This window comes from Agelaius phoeniceus, chromosome 5, assembly GCF_051311805.1.
Source record: "Agelaius phoeniceus isolate bAgePho1 chromosome 5, bAgePho1.hap1, whole genome shotgun sequence".
Taxonomy (NCBI): Eukaryota; Metazoa; Chordata; class Aves; order Passeriformes; family Icteridae; genus Agelaius; species Agelaius phoeniceus.
In genome coordinates, this window is record NC_135269.1 from 15,339,409 (window position 1) to 15,359,278 (window position 19,870).

The 19,870-nt window shown below is 40.8% G+C and overlaps 1 protein-coding gene across 5 annotated transcripts in view; it reads right to left on the minus strand.

Annotated features, from left to right (window-relative positions):
- ITPR2 (inositol 1,4,5-trisphosphate receptor type 2) overlaps positions 1–19,870 on the minus strand; it is a 244,723-nt gene that overhangs the window by 142,693 nt on the left and 82,160 nt on the right. For all 5 annotated transcript variants that reach the window (XM_077178364.1, XM_054631153.2, XM_077178365.1 and 2 more), the window contains 5 exons: positions 9,551–9,744; positions 7,116–7,248; positions 6,140–6,197; positions 4,441–4,606; positions 2,361–2,534 (listed from right to left, as the gene is read on the minus strand). In XM_077178364.1, coding sequence (XP_077034479.1) covers positions 2,361–2,534; positions 4,441–4,606; positions 6,140–6,197; positions 7,116–7,248; positions 9,551–9,744 — 725 coding nt within the window. The remainder of the gene's footprint in view (positions 1–2,360; positions 2,535–4,440; positions 4,607–6,139; positions 6,198–7,115; positions 7,249–9,550; positions 9,745–19,870) is intronic.

The window sequence follows — 19,870 nt, forward strand, 5'->3', positions numbered from 1 at the left end:
TGTAGTGTCTACACAGACTCAGAACACCCCTCCTAGAGAGAACCAAGTGAACAGGTTTTATCTGATTTCCCCTTCTCAAGCAGGGCTCTTATGTGAGCTCAATTTCAGCATTTCTTCCTAACCCTATTGGTGTCTCATTTATGTCTGACATAACTCCAAGTACTCTTTCCAACTCTGATCTCCAGTCCCTATCCAGACAGTCCTGCATGGATGTAAGAAATCTGGATACTTTTATAAGAGTAAGGCCTTTTTTCTAGAAATCCTATTTCTGGAGTCATATGACTTTAAAAAATAAGAAAAAAAGGCTCACAGGTCATGACAGTAAAGTGAAAAACAATTACCTAGGAAGACTCAGGCAAAAAAAAATTGTATTTTTACTCTTATGTACACCTTTCAACAGGCTTCATGTGACAACAGAAGCCTGTTGAAAGGTTTAACAGAAGAGTGTTCTGGAATGTGATTTAAGTCCTTGTGCACACTTTAATGTTGTTTGGGAAAAATTCAACACAGGCAAATGAGGCATATTCCCTAAAGACCCAGAGGCTCATCCAGCTCTGAATACCCAGTATCCATTCCAAGGAAGCATGGATCTCATGGGATTTTTGTCTGCTTAAAGCTAGCCACCTGCTTCACACATTGCAGATTGTGCCCAACATCACACCTCCTACATCTGATTTAAGACCTCAGAGAGAGTACTGACTACCTGATGTTACTTTTTTGCCAGGTAAGAACACCTCTTCACTGTTAAAGAAGAATTTAGCTGGGAAAAAAAAAAGATGGACAAGATTCTGAGCTATTGTAACCTGGCACAGCTCTCAGGGAATTACCAGCAGATGATCTAGCCAGCAGATTACATATTACTGCTCTGATACAATAATCTCTCTGATCTGCCAGAGATAATATTGTGCATCTACTGAAGCACTGCTAATCCATACAGACCCACAGGTGCCTCATGGGAAAAAACCATTCAAAATATCCCATTGAGAGGTGCCTCTGTTTCAAACACATTGTTTTGCCCCCTTTTCCTGGAGTTTCCTTGCTATCAAGGCTACCCATAGGAATAAATTTCAATTTAAAAATGCAGTATTGCTAAAAAACTTTGTAATCCTGACACAATTCTATTTTCTGTTTCCCCATTACCTTTTCAATTCATTAAATGCCTAAAGGAACATTTTCTTTCCTACTTGAGCTGTGCTTGAGGAAAGAAGGAAGGAAATATCACATAAGCTTCAACTCCAGATTCCTCCCTAATTTTGACACCACTAAAGATGTGGTATCAGAACATCAGCTAAGCTAGATCAGACAAAGGGTAGGACCTATACTGTTGCAGGAATTTGGGATTCTTTCCTGAAGGGTTGGATTTGCCCCTGCATGAAGCCACCAAAAATCTGCTTCCCCATCTAAAAGGCCACGTGTGTGTCACAGATATTTGCAAGCATCCTCTCTCTTCTCCATGGCTCCAGCTTTTTTTCCTAATGTGTGGCCTCCACAACACTGTTTAACTTCAACTTGGCTTTCTATTTCCCTGGGAGCTTCCTCACCCATCTTTCTTGGCACCAGGAAAGAGAACAAGGAAAATGCTGTGTCAGAAATCACAGCTTTTCATCTCTCCCCACCTCCTCTGATGAAAAGGGAAAAGTGGGAATAAATATTGGTGGAAAAGCCTGCTCTATCTACTGTTATGGCACAAACCTCCATCACAGCAACACTTTGTGTTTTCTTAAAAGCTCATGCTGGAGAAAAATGATTAAATGGTGACCTCAGTTTGCACTGAAAAGCAAAATTTAAAAAATCCAAACAATGAAGTCTTTAAAAAAGAGGTGTTCACAGTCCTAGATTCAAGTTCCACATCCAATCAGAGTATATCCTGAGAAAGTGGTATGACAAGGGCCAAAGAAACAAAAACATTAGTTCACCTACAAAATTTCAACATTCTTAGGTCAGTCTTGTGTGGTGAAGAGTGGAATTACTTATGATGTGTGCAAACATGGGTTTGACTGTGCTCATCTCCCTTGGCTACAGGACACTGTCTACTCCTCTTTTCTTCCATCAAGTCAATCCAACTGCCAGCACACAATTCCCAGATTATTTTCAGGGTGCTGCTGCACACTGTGGCTTGCACCCAGAAAGGAAGGCAGCTCTGTGACCTAAGAATGCAGTTCCTGAAAGCATCAGGAGAGAATATTGAATACATTGATAACAGAAGCGTTATTTCCTTTTCTGTCAGTTCCTGAAGCTCAGCCAGAATACTTCACATTCTCACTTTGCCACTTTGCTTAACCAGACCACGATTTTGCAGTTGTTCATGAAACTTCCTATCAGTATTGAAACAATTCCAACAGCAAAGGCTTTAAACCCACCTCCATTGGCTCTTCTCCCCCCTTGGTTTGACTGTCGCCCACCTCTCCACTCTCATAATTGCTGCTCTTCTCAACCCACAATTCAGATTTTTCTACAGTCAGACGTAGCTGGTCAAGATCAGCCTTGATTTGCTTGTAGTTATCCACATCTTGATTGGACACCAGCAACTGAACCTGGAAATGGAGAAAATTGTGAAGCTCTTACAGCAGTAGCACCAGCACTTATGGCTGGGTAATTTGCTTGACAGTTCCCATTCTAAGCCTCTTTCCAGGTGCCTTGTGCAACCTTCCCTTGCAATTCAAACATGGCACATGCAGGCTCTTAGCCCCCATTTATCAAAAACCTTTAGCAGAGCCAGAGTCTGTAGTTGCCCAAAACAGGATAGTTAAAACATTCACAACATCCTTCTTGAATACACTGCAAAACATTTTCAGCGCAGGCAGATTTACAGGCTCTTGAGTTCTGTGCAGAGTGAGCTCTGATGCACTGATCATGAATCTTATGGCATTATAAAATATAGTTACACACATATTAAAGCAATAGTTAGAAATACCTACTGCTTTAGCACTGTACTTCAGAAGGAAAAAAAAGGATGGTATGACAAGAGATCAGGGCATCCAAAGAAAAGTCAGAATGGCCAGCAATTTTAATGATCTCCTACACCACCATAATCAAATATTGAAAAATAACAGACTTGCATACTGTTAGGCCAGCTTAGAAAAACTTTTCTGAATATAGCTGACAAACTGACTTTCGGGTTCATGGAATTTCTCATCATCTGAGTGGTTGCCACTTATTAAGACTAATCTCATTTTTCCTTTTCCTGTACTGCTCAAATTATCTGGGTTCTTCACTGTTCTGTGTAGTTCTTGATTTAGCATGACCAACACATTTTCTTTCTTTCTAACGCTCTCTGTTCTCCCAAGATTATTAATCAAGACAATATGCCAAAAAACTATCAGCAATTTTTACAGTAAATTAATAAACACACTTAAGAAATCATACTCATATAAAAGATTAGGGTCACTGACAACACTGATGTTGTTTTTAAAACCACATTACATCCAGGCAAATGTTCACTATTTTGTAATATAAAGTTTTTGTCATAATAATCTCTTTGGCTTGGCAAAACCTTGCTATTTTACAGAATTTATGAATGCTGCTCAGTTGCAGGCATTCTTATTCCACGTGCTCTACAGTCTTTTTTGTTTATTTCTCCATTAGCCTTTTCCATCCTTCACAAAAACACATTAAGCAACTCAGTCCTTGCTTACCTGGGAATAACAGCTATTTATGCAACTAACCAGCACAGCCTAGCTTTAAATACCTGGTGGGAGGCCATTATGCTGCACAACAATAACATTAAACAAAAGCTTTTCAGGTCTTTATCATTCATCTGTTTGCACAGGAGAGGAACCTCCCTACCTTACATAACGATGAGACAACACGCTACCCAGCTCCTGCAATAAGCATCAGATGTTCTTATCAACATATGTTAGAAAGGGTTATGTAACAGAGGCATCTCTGTCCTGCAGCCCCATGACATCAGATCTCCCTGTCCTAATCCACGGACACATGGAGCCTGCACATGCACTGCTACCAGAGGGACAGAATAAAAGCTGAAAACAGGCTTGGCTCTGTCCCTGCCTTCCTGCTATTTGGGCTGCATCAGGCAGGGGAGCCCCGTGCAAAGACACCTGAATTGGAATTAGTAGCACCAGGTGAATAACAAAATAACAATGCCCAGCCTAAGTGGCCCTGAAGACAAAGAAGTCTCACTGCTGACACGGGGACACTGCCTGCCAAACATGAGGCACTGGCTCTGTCCCTGAGGGATCCCTGTGAGAGGCTCACCACGGACCTACGCTTTCCCTGATGGATGCAGTGCCAGAAATAACAATTTCTGGGGGGCACAGAACTATAACCTATAGCAGCACATATGGCCAAAGAAGTCTGCTGATACTTGACCTCTGAGGAAATAACACTGTCATGCAACAAACAGCAATTTAAGTAGCAGAACAGCCTTTGGGAAGGCTCTCTGCATTCAGTTTCCTGGGATAACACTCAGCCCACCCATACCTGTTTGAATGCTTGCAGAACTTCTGCTCTCTGGCTGAAGTGCTTGAAGAGCAGGTGCAGAGCCCCTGAGAGCAATGGGGGGTAGTCGTGCATGATCAGGTGAATGAGGACCCGTAAAAAAGTTCTGCCCCCTTCATCATCAAGCTGAACTGCATTCTTCTCCTTTCTGCAACAGAAATGGGGAGAAAGGACCAAATAAAGTAAATAAATAAGAAAAAATAAAAGCTCTTGAGATAAATATGCCTCTATACACAATCTTCACTCAACAGAGCTCTTAAAATCAAATTAAATATGCTGCAGGAGGGAAATTATAAATATGACTTTAACATATTTTACAAAGACTTCTCTCCTACAGTTATTGCAGCAATCTTATAGCATAATGGACACCATGGAGCAGAAGTAAGTATCTACAAAATGTGTCAAACATTGTGATTAAAATCTGTATTGCAAAAGCATTCATTTATGTCATGGTTAAGTTGAGCCAGGTTCATCCCCATTCCAAATTAAATGAAGTAAACTGCATTTCCTCAGAGATTAATTTGACCCTTTCCTTTTCACTCCTTCCCTTTTCAGCTGCTATTAAAATTTCATTTAAGAAAAAATAAGATCAAAAATAGCAAGAATTGCCAAAAGCATCATATTTCTGGAATCATATTCATAATGTGGAACGGCAGAAAGCAGATTTACACTTAACATATCAAAGCAGAAATAATGTTTCCAAGAAACCATTCGGCCTCTCTGTTCATTTTAAAGATGCAGATGCCAAGGGCTGTGTGTTGTTTTACATTATGGGAGTTCAGGAGAGGCCTGGAGGCATTGCTTGTGCTGGTAAAGATTGAGAATGCATGAGGGACTGAGAGAGGAAAGATCACAGTGCCCACATTGCAGATCCTTCTCCTTAGCTCCAAGAAAAACTTTAAAGTCTATGGCCTTGTCTAAATGGAATTAATTTTTACTAGTGTAATTATAATTATATCCGTAAAATTAAACCAATATAGTGATAATGGTAATAACTCTCCAGTATGACTGTTTTCCATGGGTTACTTTTTTCTGTTCACAGCATAGCTGAAATCCCTTCCAGAATCCTGCAAGCATAAATTGTAATCTACAGGCCTCTGGTGGACCAGGAGATCATGGCAAGTGGTCCTCTCCTGATCTGAGGAGGCACAGGAGAGATTACTGCTGGCACAATGTTTCCAAGGACTTTGAACACCAAGTGCAATGACAAAGGTCATGCAATCTGTAAGAAACCCTGAGGGCCAAAAGCAAGTTGCTGATCCAGGAAATTTGGGGCTGCAGCCATAAGACACACCAGAAAAAGAATGGCTTTTCAGCACCCATGTGAGGCATTATAAGATAAATAGAAAATTAATGTGGTTCAGCCCAACACACCTGTACACCATTCCCCAGCTGCCTTTGGGAACACAACAAAAACTTTCTACCAACTCTCTTACAACTAAGAGGGTGCTCATAGCCAATCCCACAGCCATCCAGGCCAGCTGGGCTGTTTGCTTGATTGAAATCCAGGTCTTTCCTGGCACGTTTGTGTTCAAGTATGGCTTATGCAATTAACAAGCAGGCAAAGGAAGAGAAATGGCTATAAAAATAAGCACAGAATAAACAGAGATTGGCCACGAGAAATATTGACATGAACAAAAAGATATATAAATATACAGAGAGGTAAAACTTCAGAATGTACCTGCCAGCAAACATGGTTTCAGCCTGAGCTGCAATTTCATCTATGTCAGGAACAATTGCTAGGAAAAAAATCAGAAGAAAAATTTAAATTAAAAAAATAAAGAAAAGAAAAAAACAAAGAAAGCCAATGCTCATCATTTAATCTGCACAGCAAAATGGAGTTCTGTTCCTCTTTAAAGCAGATGGTATCAAGTAAAGGTCTAACTAGTCATTCCCCAACTACGCAAAATTTGCTTTCTGCAAGAGTAGCAGAGAACAAACAGGATATGGGGCAGAGGTAAATTGTGTATTACTGTTCCTGAGGAAGAGAACTGTAGTGATGGACCAAAGCCACAGGGTGCTAGGAACTGTACTAGTCACCAGCAGTGACCTACAAATGATGCAGATAGTCAAACTTTTACATTTTTTCTTACATTTTCTTCTTTTTTCTTAAGCCAACCCCAGCAAAGCATACACATGAACTTTAGAATATTTACCATAAATCCAGTTATTTGCCACACCATCATTTTGCTTTAGAATGGCTTTAATATAACTTATTACTTAAGACTTCAGCAGCCCTGTATTATACATATGCCCGCCTGCAACTAGAGCAATTCTCCCCTACCTGCAGGTATTCACACAGACCTTTTAGGCACTTGTGTGTGCAAGGGAGGGCTCCCTGGAAAGCCAAATGATTCCCATGTCATGTTCATCTCACTTAAACCTGTCCTCATCCACCCCCAAATACTATCCACTTACCACCATGCAGTGTTTTGGGAAGAGCACAGATAAAAGAACAAAATATCACAGTGGGGGAAAAGGAATCACTTTTTTGTTAGAGGAGGAGGACAGACCAGTAAAAAAAAATTGTGGATTTCCTTAAAATTTTTAATTTTTCACAAGTTTTTCAACTTGCAGTAGCCTATGTCTTTCTGCTGCAGTTGAGCTCAGTGTTTGCAGTTGCCCACCCAGAACTGAAAGAAAATTGCAAGGTTTACCTGAAGCAGTCCCTGGTGTGTCAGGTGGGGATGATGTAGAGCAGTCAACATTTTCAGTGTTTTCCCCAAACTCCCTCTTATAGATAGACAGCATGTAGGATATTCTGTAGTCCAGTCTAACACTGAGAATAAACTACAAGAAAAAAAAAAGTGAAGTAAATTAATTTAAGTTTACTATGAAAAAACAATCCAATACATTCACCAGCTTTCTGTGATTTCTTTCTTTCCCCTGCCCATCCTGAGACATGTTGAACTCTGCCCTATGGATTGCTTGAGTACCACTGGGTGTGTGCAGGGGCTCCAACACACTGTCTTGTCCTCACTGCCTGCAAGCCAGATCGGAACCTTCAAACCCACACTGACATCAACTATTTCATATTTCAGCTGGACTTCCAATGCCCCACAGAGTGGAATAGAGAGCAAGCGCAACAGGCTCAAGGCTCACCTTCTCAGATATCTGAAAAATCCCTTTTTGTTCTTCAGCTGTGAAACTGGAAACTCATACAGGAAAAATCCTAATTCAGACCTGGAAATGCTGCTTTTATATTGGAATAGTGAGGAAAATAACTAGGCTGGAAGCACTAGCATCAAATTAAGGGCTGACACTTATACACATGGATGCTTCTTGCCCACAGGAAATGCAAGCATGTAATCAAACACCTTTAAGATTATTTAACATATTTTACAATCAGTGGGGATGAAAGACATATGCTGAGTTTCCAAGGCTGAGGTGACAGGTGATTTGAAAGGTGAGTTAGTAAATGGTGCCAACCTGTTTCTTTGATCTACAGCTAAAGTCAAATATGCTTCCCAGACCCACTGTAATGGGATTTCTCTATTTTGGTTCCATTATTAAGTTGCCCCAGAATTGTACAGGCAAGATTTTTAAAAATAAAAATTTCCCAAGTCCATGCATAGTCAACTAAGTCTATCAGACCATCTGTTTAATTCTGGCTGAGGGCAGAATAGAAATCATAAGTTAAACAGTCTTTACTTAAAGCAACAGGAAGATATGTTGAGAATTAAATTTCTACAAACTGAAATATTTCTGAGAATAGAACAGCTTTAATCACCATTGTATTTGCTTTGCATGTTAGTAAAATAAATCTAAAATATTCTTACTCACCGTTGAGGCTAATAACACAGTAATGAAAGGTAACATGATTGAAATTAATCCTTCCTCATTGCATTTTAAATGAAACTGAATTATTTTGTATTTCTTGTGGGCTAGGATCATATATATGCACATTTACTGGGATTCACCCAGCATATGATAACTCACTTATCTGAAGTAATTTGACCATGTGACCAATCCTTAACTACCAAACCACAGATTAAGTAAAAAATTAGGATTAAGTACTCTTCAATCCTGAGGGGTCTTGCAATGAATGTGCTGTGAAAAAGGAAAGGATGAGACAACATGTGATTCTCTCAGGGAATGCACAGGACAAGGTCCTGGAACCATCCTCCTAGGCATCCACCAGTAAAGCAGGACAGCATGGAGAGAAACTCAGTCATACAAACAAGGAAAATGAAAAGCAATACACATGATTTGTGTTATTTAGGTCATATAATTTTGTAACACTCTGTCTTTCACTGTAAATTTTAAAGTAAAGGAGGCCTAGAACCAAAGAATGCAGTATTGAGTATATTCTAACAATTGATAGCCTTTCAGATGACAAGTAATTAGAGTCATCTAAATAATTTATGAGCAGTCAGACCAAATGGAATCCTTCAAAAGTGACATTGGTACCAACAAATCCAGAGAATTTGTAGAAAACACTGAAACATTCCTTCAGGGCCCAAGCACTGCAGAAAGCAGGATTCAGGACACAGAGCAAGCATGTGCCACTTCACTTATTAACAGCACCAAGTGAAAACTGCCTCTCAGGAGGCAGGCTGGTGTCACCCAGATTGTCACATCAGCTGGGAGAAAATCACAGCAGCCCACAGACTCTTCTCAGCCCAACAGCAGAAATCTGAAATGCATTAATTGCACCAAAAGTGTGCAGCCTCCCACAACTTCAGTGGGGCCAGGGCCAAATTCTGCCCTTTATCCAACTACTGCAACAGAGGGGTCAAATGCTTAAATCAAGCAACCACCCCAGTGTTAAGTGTGTGAAAGAAACTGGAAACAGACACACGGTGTTCAGGAAACATTAGTGAGGCAGATTAGAGGACAAGTTGTCTTTGCACAGTTACAGTGAGAAAGTTTCTGCAGCATCTTGTTCCTTCAAAAGTGAAACTGGTACAACAGGGTGAGGACCACAACTCTGCAATTGCTCACACAGAGGACTATCCTTCCTCATATCAAGGAGGCATTTCTACAATAAACAGCGCAGTGAATAGTAAGAATGTGGGAAACACAACTGGCCGCTGTGTGAGTAAAGAACTGTCAAATAGCTGCTGTGTAATATACCACCCCTCATTATTACCTGCAAAATCTCAATGATTTTCAATTTGGTGTCCATTACAATCACATCTTCACTGTCTGCAGTGCTGGCTTGCTTGCTTGGGTGAATGCTTGGCTGTATGTCAGGGGTACTGATGGGAAACACAGACCCTCTGCTCAGCACCATTTGGGTCATCATCTCTCCTACTCCATGGATGGTCCTCATGACGTTGTTCCCTGTGCATTAAACAAAAACAGACACATTTCCTAGGACTAAAGCATGTTTACAATGCTATATATTACATTTACATCCATGTTGTCAAACCCCTTTCCAGTCTCAAATGGCATTTTGAAAAAGAAGCCCTCAGCTCCTGAGCTCATTCAAATTACCCAATTAGGCAAAAATTTTCTATGCTGATTTTTCCAAGATATCATTTCTTACAGGTCAACAGATGGTAAACATGCCAAAATATTTCCAGAGTCTGTAAACATGCTCAACAAATGATAAAAAGTAGAACTAAAGAAATCTCACCCATTCCTTTGCCTGAAGGTGCATTATCCACATCCAAGACAATTTCTTAAAGAGGTTTAACTTGTTTTTAAGAATATTTGCAAACTGAGTGTTGCATATCCAGTATTATAGAACATCCCTAGGCAAGCAATTCCAGTACTTGACTATGCTTATCATTAGAAAACTTTTATTGGTATTTTATTAATACCATCTATTGCTGCAATTTGGAGACACATGGGAAGAGTTTTAGATGTCATATTGAAGGAGAGTAAAGAGATGAGGTTGTGCCAGTCTGATCAATCTCATTGTGTGGTTCAAATGACAGGGCACAACCCAAACCAAACTGACACAACCAGCCAACCATCCCCCTTTAAAAAAAAAGTGCCAGGACAATGCCAGGCTTGAAGGCTGTCCTGAAGGTCAAGCTGGTATCTGTAATCACAGTGCCTTTTGTCAATTATTCATGAGGGAAAAAAATATTTTATACTTATGTGGTAAAACCTTTATCCAGGTTGCAATGGTACACTGCAAAATCTACCGAGAAATACCATCTGTTCCCACAGATTATACTGGTCTTTGTAGTGAATTTTGATGGGAAAAGCATCTCAGTGAATCAGTGGCTTCCTTGCAAAGGTGGGACAAGAAAGTGTGAGAATATTTTGCTACCTACCTACATGAATCAGTTTCCTTTCTTGCAAGACACAGATAGTGAGGAATGGAAGAAAGGAAGGGAATGACAGCATCTCTTCACAGGAAGAATGCCAGGACCTAGGTTACACTAAAGGCAAAGAAAAGACTGAAGGAAATGTAGCTTTGCTGGGAGAAGCCTGAATAATTCTTGTCTGTCCTTTAGTACACTTTAATCACCATGCCACAGCCAAGCTTTACTCGCATTGAAGAAACCCTCTTCCCAGATAATCTGCTGTAAAAGTCAAGGCTGGATTTTATTTTGTTGGCAAAATCCTCCTATTACTCCCTTCTTTCTTCAATCCATATACAACTACAATGTGTATGGAAAGAGAATGCCTTTAGCCCTGACTTTAAAAGGGAAAAACACAAAGAAGGTGCTTTTTCAAAGTGAATGAGGCAGATTTGTGTCAGGTTTGAGGTCCCATTCAGCATCTGGTTTGGTGCGCAATCACTCTGAATCAGTCTTTTAAAAATAATACTTCAAGTCTCTACAAAAGGAGGTGGGGGGGGAGGGGAAATGTACTTCTGATTTTGCATGTTGTTAGGGGAAAAAAACCTAGAAGTCAAAATAAAGGCTGGATCCTCACATTAGGTTGGCACAGAAAGTTCTAACTGCTTACACAGGCATAAAGAAAATAAATCCATCACAAATAGTCTCCATGACATAAAATGAAAATGGTGTGTTTTCCTTTCAAATCAAGTAAAACAGTGTGGGCATAACATGGGATGAATATCTCTCTCCCACTCCCCAACTCCTTTCTCCCAATGTGCTAAACAAGTATTTGTATTGACCACCACCCACTACACCTGTGCAAAGCTACAGTACTACATGAAGGACCTTCAACCCTAAAGTACCTTCAGTTGAACCAACATTTTGTATCATCTTCATCTTCAAACCATGAAAAAAATGAAATTCATTTCATTCTGTCCTTAATGCTGACACATAAGCCCACAAGACATGATGTAGCTTGGGCAGCTGCATCATGGCCTGCAACACCCCTGGCATACATCTCAGTTAAGAAATTATAATCTCTCAAAACATTGACTCAAAATCTCTTTTGCTCAGTTGGGCAGAGGGAAATATAAATAGAGGGCATTTGGAAAGCTCAGAAATTCTTTAAAAACAAACTTCAGTCAATGGGGTTAATGATAACAAAACCACTTAGGTCTAAGACAAGTCCAGAAGATATTCTTCTCAAAAACAAGACACAACTGCAGTTTGTCCAAAATAAGGAAGAAAAATTCCACTTCATCTTGAAAAGTTCCTGCTCACCCTTCAAGACTGAAATCTACTGGGTGTAAAGCTAACGAAAAAGTTAGTGTCTTTTGGACAAGACATCAGACAACATCTTGGGTGCACCTCAGTTCTTGGAGAAAGAAAGCTGGGATTTTGCCCAGACCATATCTTGCTTATTTCTCAGCTGTTACTGGGGTGCTGCACAGGCATGGCAGGGAATGGGATTCAACTCCTTCAGTGAAAAAGGAATTAGTCACTGTCTCTGCATTTCAGGACAACCTCCATAAATGAGTAGGTCACTTTTTCCACCTCTAGGAAGGACAGTGAGAGGCCTGCAATAGCAAAGACTCTGAGGCACTCAGCTAATGTGATACTGGAGCCCGGAAAAACATCTAGGAAATAAAAATAAATTAGGTGATTCCTGTCCCTTCCTCTTAGCCACAGAACACCAGTGCCCAAAGGTGGCACAAACCAGTGAGAGGCAGCTATGAAGCTGCTTCCAAATAGCATCAGTAACAAGGATAAACGGTCTGTCCACAGCTTTCCTTCATTATTGACCTTAATGCAAGTGATCTCAAAAGACAGAGGTGGGAAAGTGAAGGAGGATTAAGGAGGTATTTATTATCCCTGCCATTTCAAACAGCATTTCATTAATGCATAGGAAAGGATTTTAGTAAGAGAAAAGTCTACTTAGTCCAGTTCAGTATTTACAGCTGAAATGGGCAGTGATTCAATACTGCATTATTTCTGTCAATAACAGCAGGGAGACAAGGTGTCATCTTGGAAAACTTTTTAACCAACTGCCTGATGCTGACTATAATTTTCAGTTAATTCAGAGCAGGTTGAAGAGAACATTCCCAGAGTTAAAATGCTGCAGCAACTGGAGCAATTCAGCATTTTTTTTCAGGAAAGGTATCACAACAACTATGTTTTGCAGGGTGCTGATGAAATGCAACCCTCTCCAAGGAGCAGATAGCAGTCAAGCAGCACATTCATGGATGGCAGTGAAGCAGCTGATGTGTCTCAACTGAGAGGAGCTGCTCTGCTTTGTGAAAGAAGCCAGGGAGATCTTCCATGTACATAAGGAGTGGGGGGCAGCTTCTCTTCCAAAAGATCCCCCTGTAATTATCACTGGTGATACTCAGTGTTGCCTGTCCAGCCTTGGAAGCCTGGACCATGTTAAGCATGGATTAAATCTGTCAGTCACAAGCACGAGGGGCCAGCAGCAGTCTTGCTTGAAGGTGGTTATCCCAGCAGGGAAGGGTGTGCTTCCCTGAGGTAAGGCATGCAGGAAGGTTACTGCAGCTTAAAAAGGGACTGGCTCTCTGTCAGCTAAGCTTGCAACAATGCAAGACAAAATACATTGGCTCAATAAAAGAGATTTAAGTTCTTAGTACATGTGCACACAATGACTAAAATAAGGGAGCTCTGATCTTAGTCACATCTCCAAAGTGCTTCCTGAATACCAATGACCAAGGAAAAATTAACTTACTGCCTCAGCTAGTTAACTGAGATAAATCAGGAGAGAGAGCAAGTAGATGTGAACCCTGATTACTCTTATGTGCACTTTGCTAGAGATAAGTGAAGAGAAGCTGAGCTGTGCCTCCATATGGTACTGCCACCCTTAACCTGCTGACCTCATCTCAGGCTGTTTTCTTTGGGGTCAAGGTACTAACATTTATATATGGCTGTGAAGCGAGGCAGGGAGAGAACAGTCCTTGCAATGTTGTGAGGTGCTAATGTGTGCAACCAACCACTTCTCTCAGCAGCAAACTGCGGCACAAGCACTCAGAGCCGTGACTGACCAACAGAGGAAAAGAACACAAGGAAATCTCCTTGAATCTTTTTCCATTTTTCCCTTCTTCTCTGTTCCCCCTTCTGCCAAGACAAGTCAGATGCCAAAAGCCTTCCATAGCAGTGGACCCATTAGAAATGTCTCCTATTTAATGTACAGTCTTAACAAGATTAGTCGATGGAAGAGTGAATGTACTATGCACAAGTGGTAATTTAAAGGAGCTGCAGATTGACAGACACTGAAGGAAGAGGAAAGAAGAGAATGCTTGTCATGTTTTGAATAGACAACTGTGCATCTCCTTTTCATTACTTTTTATTACAGTGATCACAACTTCCTAATGAGTATCAGTTTCTGTCACAAAACTGTAGCACATAATCTCATACAATTTGGCACGATTGACAACACAGCGGCCTCTCTGAGAAGAAAGGCTTTTCAGAGGAGTCAATTATGGGAAAAAAATAACAACCACCCAAGTAATCGAAACAGTGGATAATTTGACACTTCATTTTCTACATAAACATATTTTCTTGATAAGTCATTTACTGGTTGCAAAAATTCTAAAAGCAGAATATAAAAGTGAACAACAATCTGCTATGCAATACAGTATGGATGATAAGTGACAAAATACCATATTCACTAAGAAAAACAACTGCTGGAGGCAGCTGGCAATTCGTGCCTTTGCTTCCAATTGTTCCCAGCCCATTGCTATGGAGCATTCTCAGTTTGCTCTCCAGGATCCACAGAATTTTGGATATTTCACACACAGTGCAGAGAACTGTGCAGAACCTGAGGGTGAACAGTCAGTGGAAGCCTCAAAGGCTGGCAGATCCCCTTAGAGCCAGAGTCCTCTGAGTCCCCAGAGTCCTCGGCTCCACAGAAATCTCCAAGATGCCAGGGAACCAACGTGCAGCCTTGTTTATTTAAAAATTACCTATAGGCACCTGATCTGGTCCCTAGTTGCCATGGGGGGAAGGAGTCTGCTCTTATTATCATTGCTGTTCAGTCCTCCTCAGAAGAAACAAAAATGAAAGATGGCCTAGGGCTCAGTTTTGAAAACTGCTCAGCTATTTCTAGCTTGAACAGTTTCCCACAGTGCTCATCTCCCAACACAGAAATTTTAAAAGTGCCCATATTTTCAAAAGGATTTTAACACCCAGCAGCTTTCATTAGGGACTGGACCAGTTGGATGCTCAATGCTTCTGGAAACTAAGTACCTAAAAGGGAGCTGCCACATGAAATCACAGACTGGTTTGGGTTGGAAGGGACCTTAAAGACCATCCAGTTCCAACCCCTTTGCCATGGGCAGGGACACCTGCCACCAGGCTTCTCAGAGCCCCATCCAGCTTTGCCTTGGAAAATTCCAGGGATGAGGCAGCCACGGCTTCTCTGGGCAACCTGTGCCAGGGCCTCACCACTCTCACAGGGAACAATTCTTCCTCATATCCCATCTCAACCTCCTCTCTGTCAGTGTGAAGCCATTGTCCTTGTCCTGTCTCTTCATGCCCTTGGAGTAAATAGTCTCTCTCCATCTTTCTTGTAGGTTCCCTTTAGGTACTGAAAGGTCTGATCAGATCTTCAAGAGATCTGTTAATGACTAGAAAAGACAAATGTATATGCATCCACTACCCCAGCAACCTTCATTAACCTGTCCATAAAAATCAAACATATTATTCAATCTTGCTTACAGAAAAAAGAGGAGGGAGGACGAAGCAATAAAGGGCTTTACAAAAATATGACAATTCTCACATGGTCTATGCAGTTATTAAGTGATAGCAACAACTCTCTGATGTCATCAAACCTAAGCATGCTTTTGATTAGGACACTGACACTTCAGTCAAAACCAGCACACAGGACCTTATCTCAACCCATGTAGCAGTGCAGGTGCATTCAACCAGGTTTTGAGACAGTATTCACAACAGCCAAAACTCCAAATATCCTTGGCTTTGGGGATTTCAGTGATATTTACACTATTGCTCCACCAAAAGCTTCCCAAAGAAAGCTTTCGTGCCATCTTAAGGTAGATAACACGTCCAGTCCTCGGGGATCCTCCATCAGGGAACCACGTGTGCAGCAATGTCTAAATACCAAGGGCAAGATTGAGAATCCAATGGCAGCTTTAGCTCTACATTTCTTTGCTGATTTGGCTGCATTCCTTCATGCAATTTAATTTTTCTGCATGAAAAGTTACAGCCATTTTAAGAACATATAATAACAACACTTCACTACCTAAAGGAACACATTTTATTTCAAACTCTTTAGAGCTGTATATTATTTGCCAGAAGCATTAAAGCCTTACAGCTCTGCTTGTGAAAGAGGTATTAATTTTTACAGGTTTTCTACAGAATTTGTTCATAAAGACTTCAGAACCTACCATAAACAGGCCAAGAATCACACTTTATGTCTTCATTAAACCATTTTTCATTGCTCTATAACTAGCTGACCTCAGGTAAGGCTTACAGAAAACCTAATGCCTGGCATTAAGGACACATGGCGAGGTATCACTTCCATATTTTATAGTCCTCACAAGTAATGAGGCAAAACAAAGGAAAAAACTTACCTTGTGCCATGGATGTACATTTGCTCCCCAGCCCCTGAGTGAATCTGGCCACTCCAGCCTCCACCACAACATAGCCATAAACCTTCCTTTTTTATATACAAACTCTCAGCTGCCCAGCCATGGTGAAACTCCATCAAACTTCACCTTCTCCTGACATTCTGCAGGTTCTGGGCTTTTTTCCTACCCCCAAAACCACTGAGCTGTGTCAAGCATGGCTTTCATGCCACGGACATTAGTCCAAGGAAAAAAATACGTACATCAGCATGCTGGCCTTGAGGGTAAAAAGCACCATGGGAATCAAGCCTCCTAGCTGAGTTACATCTGTAAGACAGATATTGATTCCTAGAAGAGCAATGGTCTCTGGAATCCCATTAATGCACGGGTCTTATAATGAGGGAAAGAGTAAGGAGGAAAGAGAAATGGTTCATGCCACAGAATTAAGCTCTCAGTCTGACCTCCCCTTTGGTCTGGCAATTCTCTGCACTGAACAGCAGTTTCTTCTCTGTAGCTATCTGTGACTAACACAGTTAACTCTCATTTTTCCTCTTAGAACCTTTCTTTTCTTGTAAACTGCTGGTATAAATTATTGCTCCAGCCTGCCAGGCAGCCACTGCCTCATTAGCCCTGCTAATCAAAGTATGCCTCAAAGAAGATACTGCAAATTGTTAACTAGACAAAAGTGCAGGTAACAGATGCAGATGCAGGGCTGAGAAACAGTAGAGTAATTTTGAATAGTCTTGGACGAAAACTGGTCCTTGGAGACGGAGAACCCATAGGGACTACAGAAAAGGCAGGTGCAGCCTTGTTGTCAACCCTCAATGGCCTCACTGGTGCTTCCAGACACTGTGTACCTCTACTTGCAGCCAAAAGGGCTGGAAGAAAACGTGACCTAACCGGAGCTGGAGCTGAGGAGGCTCCTGGGCTGTGTAACAGCAACAGAAGTCTGGACAAGAGTCCCCTGACACACAGAATCATAAGCATTCCTCTGCAGAGAGAGGCAGCAGACCTCACCAGCGCTGAAGAGGAGAAGGCGAGGCCCCCCCATCCTGCTCCCTGGCAGGATGGAATCTTGTGTCCCTTCCAGCTGCAGGAGGAACACACCACCAAGATACAGATCCAGGCACAACATGAAGCAGCTGGGATATCTGACCAACAGTTTGAACAAGTAAAAAGAGGCGTCTTCCTTAGGCAGTTGTGGGCAACACATTTAACGTGAGAATCACAGAGGTGGGAGCAATTTAAGCTTATTACAGGCAGTTTTTAAAATTTATTTTTCAAAAAGACTGAGCAAAGTAAACCAAAAGACTCCCACTGATATCAGTGGACACTGGCTCAGAAAAATTGTAGAGCTCCTGAGGGACAGATAACTCTGCAGATAACCCAGATTTGTACCACTGAGGGCTTTTTCAGCTGGTGCCCAGGACTGTGAACTGCATCCCAAGACATATGCAGCTCAAATTCAGGGATGTATTTCCTGGCATGTCATTATTCTCATTCCCAAACAACAGTAACTAAACAGCACTGAGCTGCATGGCAAATGTGTGGCTTACCTGCTGCTACTACCATGTTGCTTCCTCTTTCAGACCTGACATATGCTGTAGGTGCATGGTTTGACTAAAATCAGCTATTTGGAAGAGCAAATAGCACCTAGAGAAAGATGTGCATTTTAATTCACAGAGAATAAATTAGCAGTATTGGACAAGACAGATTGGCTCCTTACTCTGGAATGATACAGCAGGGTGCACTTACTAGGAAAGCAATGACTTTACCTTTTAATTAAAACTGCAAGAGATTATAATGTTCTTGAAAGGTGCCAAAATGACAGCAGTACTAAATGAAATCCTCATTTTCTCCTTAAAAAAAAAGATATCTCTTTAGGATAGAGGTAGTATATTTTGTACACCCCATATATGTTTTTTTAATCTAAAAGGGGAAAAAAAAGAAACAGAAAACAGCTTCAAATATGCACAAAAATAATTCAAAGTTAAGACACACTGACTAAAACAAAAAAAGAAGATGGCTGCAAGATTTTCAAGTCAGTTCATTTTTAGGGTGCAATCTAGATAAGAAGCATTTCCAAAAATATACATCCTTACTTTTTACAGGATCTTGTCTCATAAATGTTTCTTAGCCAGCTTACTTCAATCTGTCTTCATCAAATAAGGTCACCCATGAAACTACATGTACATTAAATTTAATTCTGGTTCAAGTAACTGACAGTGGCATTAAAATTAAGTATTTTGAAAGAAGTAACAAACATTTACAATAATGTAAGGATCAGCAGGACAAGGGAGAATGGCTTCACACTGGCAAGAGTAGGTTTAGGTTGGATATCCAGAAGAAATTGTTCCCTGTGAGGGTGGTGAGGCCCTGGCACAGGTCGCCCAGAGAAGCTGTGGCTGCCCCATCCCTGCCAGTGTCCAAGGCCAGGTTGGATGGGACTCTGAGCAAGCTGGGATAGTGGAAGGTGTCCCTGTCCATGGCAGGGAGTTTGAATGAGATAAGTCAAGGTCCCTTCCAACTCAAGCCATGCTATGATTCTGTGATTTTAGAATCTTTGCCAAACCAATACAGAGAAACCCAAGCAAACATCAAGGACTACCTCAGCCACCAAGGTGGCTCCAATTTTAAGCAAAGTAGGGAAAAGGACTTCTTAATGTAAAAGGTTAATTAAGTCTTCATGTAACTTCCACTAAGCCTAAAAATACATTCCATTTTACAGATTTGCCTCAACAGTTCAACACTTGTCATATATAATTCCTCACTTAACAAGTAGTTTTACTGAAGTAAGTGGGTGTACTTAAGAAATAAATATTAAACAGGGAAGAAGACTCAAGTCTGCTGGTTGAAAATTTGGTTCTTTCAGTTCTGAGGCAAAGCCTCCAGGAAAGCCTTCCACAGCCAAGACTCACCACATTCTCCCACCCATCATCAATATATTTCCCAAAATCCTGACTACAGTTTTCACAATGTGGACTGGTCAAACCAGTCAGGAATCCAGCTCACCACTTCCCAACAACTTCACATTACTAGAATCAGATGTTGGAGACTTTTGTTGCTACTGACCTGGAAAAAATAAATGGAAAGACAGCATAACCTACCTGTCCCAGATTTTCAGCACTGATTTCCCATAGAAATCAATACATTTTAAGAAAACTAAAATAAAAAACCTATCATGTAAAATACATACATCCTGACAAAAATTTTCAACTTCTACAGAGATGCCACCTTCAATCTACTACAGCTATAGAATAGAAATTACATGACTTATCCATTTGGGCAAACCCCTTTTCAAGTCATTTTTCTTAGAACCTGAAAATAACTATGATTCTGAATTGGCATAACTATTGACAAAATCTTGTTGTTAAATATAGATTCACTATCAATCTATGCAAATTTATACTTAGATAGTGATGAAAATTAAAATATACAGAACCTAAGCTGGTATTCAGTAGCACTTTTTCTACAAAAGATTTACAGGATCATGCCCCTAATGCTTGATAAAACTTAAACATATTTGTTTATACCAATAAACTGTCAGTCTCAGGCATCATGACTGGCTTTCAGTGTTTG